The 1633-nt window shown below is 45.4% G+C and overlaps 1 protein-coding gene across 1 annotated transcript; it reads left to right on the top strand.

Annotated features, from left to right (window-relative positions):
* Positions 1-290: 290 nt before the first annotated feature.
* PPTG_07469 (hypothetical protein) lies at positions 291-1047 on the top strand. Its single transcript, XM_008901748.1, has one exon. The coding sequence runs from the start codon at positions 328-330 to the stop codon at positions 763-765; it is 438 nt and encodes a 145-aa protein (XP_008899996.1). The 5' UTR covers positions 291-327; the 3' UTR covers positions 766-1047.
* Positions 1048-1633: the final 586 nt, after the last annotated feature.

Genomic DNA, 1633 nt, shown 5'->3' with positions numbered 1-1633 from the left:
TCGGAGCCTCCGACGCGATGCTCAGAGTGATGCCAAACGGTGGCCAGTTTTCTGACAACGCCACAGCCGTTTTCCCATCGCATGTTGGATTTGTAGCAAATCTAACATGCCGATTCGGCTGATCCAAATTCCCCTACATAATAAATGTATTTTTTTTAATATATACTTGAGTACATGTAGGCTTCAGCATTGCCTTCAAAGCCCAAGATTCCGGAACATTGCCCCTAATCTTTTCGACTGGCTCTCCTTTGCTTTCTCGTGGCTTTAAGTTGACGTCATTCGCCATTTTCCAACGTCCGGTGCGGAGATTCCCTACCACTAGGCATCATGCGACTACTTTACCCCGTATTAGTCGTTATGGCCACACTGGTCGCCATTTCTGAAGGCAATGCCGCAGAAGTGAACGCTGTCGCCACGAAAGTGAATGCGAGAGACTCAATCGAGAACACCCGCAAGTTGTCAGATCCCACAGAAGCAGCCTTGGAGGAGAGAAAAGGTGGAGGGGGAGGCCGCGGGGGAGGTAGAAGAGGAGGAACCAGCACAAGAACCAGCACCGGAAGACGCAAATTCGACAGGAGTGGAATCAACCCGACGAACCCGACTCTTGGATTCATGTACCCGAGCGACACGCCATATCTCAAAGACGATTTTCGAAAGCTGTACGTGAAATGGCTGAAGAAAAAACAAGCCGAGAAGAAGAAACAAGCTGAGAAAAAGAAAGCCGAGGAAAAGGAAGCCGAGACAACCCGCCGACTTCGAGCCTAAAGTACGTTGGCAGGTTCAGGATGTCATGAGGGTTGGAAACAACGACGCTAGTAGTGTCATGGAACAGCATGATTTCCGGTGGAATTAGGCTGCCCCGACTGACTATTTTAAGATCATTACCTAACTTGGAGCTGTAGATCGTCGCTATTATAGTCATACGAACCGAATAAACAGAAAGTTTTGAGGTTATATGATAATGAAAGTGATTTCAAACGGAAAAACCAAGATAGAAAAGCCGTTAATACAAATACCGCAAGGGATTGGAGTCGTGTACCACGGAGGACATGGTCGTTGACTAAGGTAGCGAGTTCTCGTAGTTGCGACTTGAAAGAAATTGTCACTTTCACCTTAGAAGAGCTATTTCAGCCTACGCGAAGTCCTACATGTATCTTAGTTCACAGAAAGTTCTTTTTTATCGGTACCGAGTACACTGAAAAAAGTGCAATGTTTGCTAACAGTTTACAGAAGATTAGCGTTTTACACCTGTCGCTTTGAAGCCCTGATTTACGGGACTGGTACATGAAATTCTCCTCGTTGACTCAAGACATAATACTGGTATACTGTACAAAATGTTGCGAAAATTTGGATCAGTCGTGCACTTGCTGACGATCATGATCAGAAACCTCAGTGACACACTGAGTCGGTGTGTCATCTTCGTCGTTGAGGTTTACATCGCTCTTTACGTATCAAATGTTCTTCAGACCGCTACATCTTGGGCATCCACAGCTACGATTATGGCAGTCGACCTGCTCCAGTTTACTATATTTGGTATAATATTATTCTGTTACCGCAAAAAATACTGGTAGTAAGTCTACTAGTACATTGTGCATTGTCCAAGTCGGGTGGCACTTCGAATCTTCTTGTTATC

Source organism: Phytophthora parasitica (assembly GCF_000247585.1).
Source record: "Phytophthora parasitica INRA-310 unplaced genomic scaffold supercont2.12, whole genome shotgun sequence".
Taxonomy (NCBI): domain Eukaryota; phylum Oomycota; class Peronosporomycetes; order Peronosporales; family Peronosporaceae; genus Phytophthora; species Phytophthora nicotianae.
Note: the sequence above shows the minus strand (reverse complement) of the source record. Positions and strands in the feature narration are given on the sequence as shown.